The 1,827-nt window shown below is 46.9% G+C and overlaps 1 protein-coding gene across 1 annotated transcript in view; it reads left to right on the plus strand.

Moving 5' to 3' along the window:
- The window catches only part of rnf25 (ring finger protein 25), an 11,174-nt gene extending 9,651 nt beyond the window's left edge, over positions 1 to 1,523 (plus strand). Inside the window, exon 9 of the mRNA XM_015382029.1 lies at positions 245 to 1,523. Within this exon, the coding sequence (XP_015237515.1) occupies positions 245 to 829 (585 nt within the window). The 3' untranslated portion in view covers positions 830 to 1,523. The remainder of the gene's footprint in view (positions 1 to 244) is intronic.
- Positions 1,524 to 1,827: the final 304 nt, after the last annotated feature.

The following is a 1,827-nucleotide window of genomic DNA, read 5'->3' on the forward strand; positions in this document are numbered from 1 at the left end:
GCAAGCAGGTTTTTCTTGTGTTTCTTGTGAATTTGGTCTTAAATTTTTATTTCAAGTGGCATTAAAAAGTCTAGAATTTAACTTGCCTTATGCTGTAGGAGCCCTGCTTTTGTACTGTATAAGAAAGCGTTACCTTTATTTTAAGGCAGTGACTGAAAAACACCTTATGATGTAACTTTCCTTCTCTGAACATGCAGGTAGAGGTGAGTTTCATGGAGTTTCTGATCCCTGCTGTTTCCTTCAGGTCCCTCCTGTGGCTGAGATCGGGAACCCTGAGGTCGATGGGGTAGTCGGGCCCCCAGTTTCCTCTTCTGCGTATGCATCTGGCGTCCGAACAGAACATCCTGTCCCCGAACCTTCGCAGTTTAGAGGCCTTCCTTCTCAGCGGCGTCAGAACCAGGCGAGGGGACCGAGAAGAGGAGGGAGGCCCAAACCCCATCCTGGGCGAAGTGCCCCCATCACGGAGCAGCTGGGGCATCTCTCTCTGTCACCAGACTGCGCCGATCGATCAAAGACCATCAAAGTTCTGGAAGACTGTGGTCGACCCATGCAAAGAGGCCCAGAGTCCTTCCAGCCGAGGACGGGTCCGGAACCAGAGAAGCAGGTTTCCCCCAATCACCTGTCAGCTGCTGAAACCGAAGGCCCAAACGATGGAGGCGGTAGGGGCCACCGAGGGAGAAGAAGGGGCCCCTACCGGCCCTCCTCTGGACCTCCACAGCAGCACTGGGACAGCCGACCCAGAAGTCGAGGAGGGGGGCCACGGCGGGGCCACTACAACAGGGGCCTCCAGCAGAAGGTGGTGGAGAGAGGAAGAGAGGAGGTGGTATGACAAAGGGCGCCAGGCGGGTGGAGGAGCCCCCGGTGTGCCTCCACCATCAGGTCCCACCCTTTCCACAGAAATGACTCTCAGCGCCGTCAGTCACCCTCCCGCTGGCCGCCGCCATCCCGCCGCCTCAAAAGCGCCTTCATGCTCGCTCCGCCTCTGTCCCACTGGTTGCTGCTTTGTGATGTGATGAACTATAAATTAAATTTTCTCTGGATGTCAGAACCTTGTAGTCTCCCTCTGTGGTTCCACTTTGCTCCATTTATATTACATTTTATCCGTAAACTTTATAATTTACACAGAACTTCAAGAATTAGATCCAGTGAAATAAATGGACCTCGTTTCTGTTGCCTAAAAACTCGTAGTAAATGATGTCGTATTGATGTTATAACTTAGAAACCAGGAATATTTATTACAATAGTTAAAGGTTTTTAGCTATTAATTATTTATACGGCACTTTGAATGGTTAATCTGTAATTGGGTCAAAGCAAAGATGCAGTTTGGGTGAAGAAAATATCGACCTATACGTCCTCAGGAAGCAGGCAGATACCTCTGGAGAGCGGGAAACGGATCGGCACGTCTAAGCTGAGGCGTCCCAGTCTTCTACGTTGTTAACCTGCACTGAGGAACTTAATGGTTGTTCTGGTTCTGTAGATTTATTAGCGTTTTGTTTTAATTATGTGCAATAAAACATTTGGATAAAAACAGTCTGGTTTTCTAACAATAAATGCAAAATATTCGGCCTTTGGAAGGACGTTAGATTGGGCCTTAAACAACTATATATTACACCTACATCTATTTATACCACTTAAATATGATAACATGGGACTGATCATTTGAAAAAAAAAAAAAATAAGCCAAATGCAAATCATCAAGGACTGCAAATATTTCAACTGATGATAATTTGTAATGCGGCATAAACATGACTAAAAAGGACATCAATGAGTTTACCTGCTGTGCAGATTCTGTTCCTTTGCTGTTAAAGACTTTTATCTGTTGGTTTG

Source organism: Cyprinodon variegatus, unplaced genomic scaffold (assembly GCF_000732505.1).
Source record: "Cyprinodon variegatus isolate N-32 unplaced genomic scaffold, C_variegatus-1.0 Scaffold247, whole genome shotgun sequence".
NCBI classification, from domain to species: domain Eukaryota; kingdom Metazoa; phylum Chordata; class Actinopteri; order Cyprinodontiformes; family Cyprinodontidae; genus Cyprinodon; species Cyprinodon variegatus.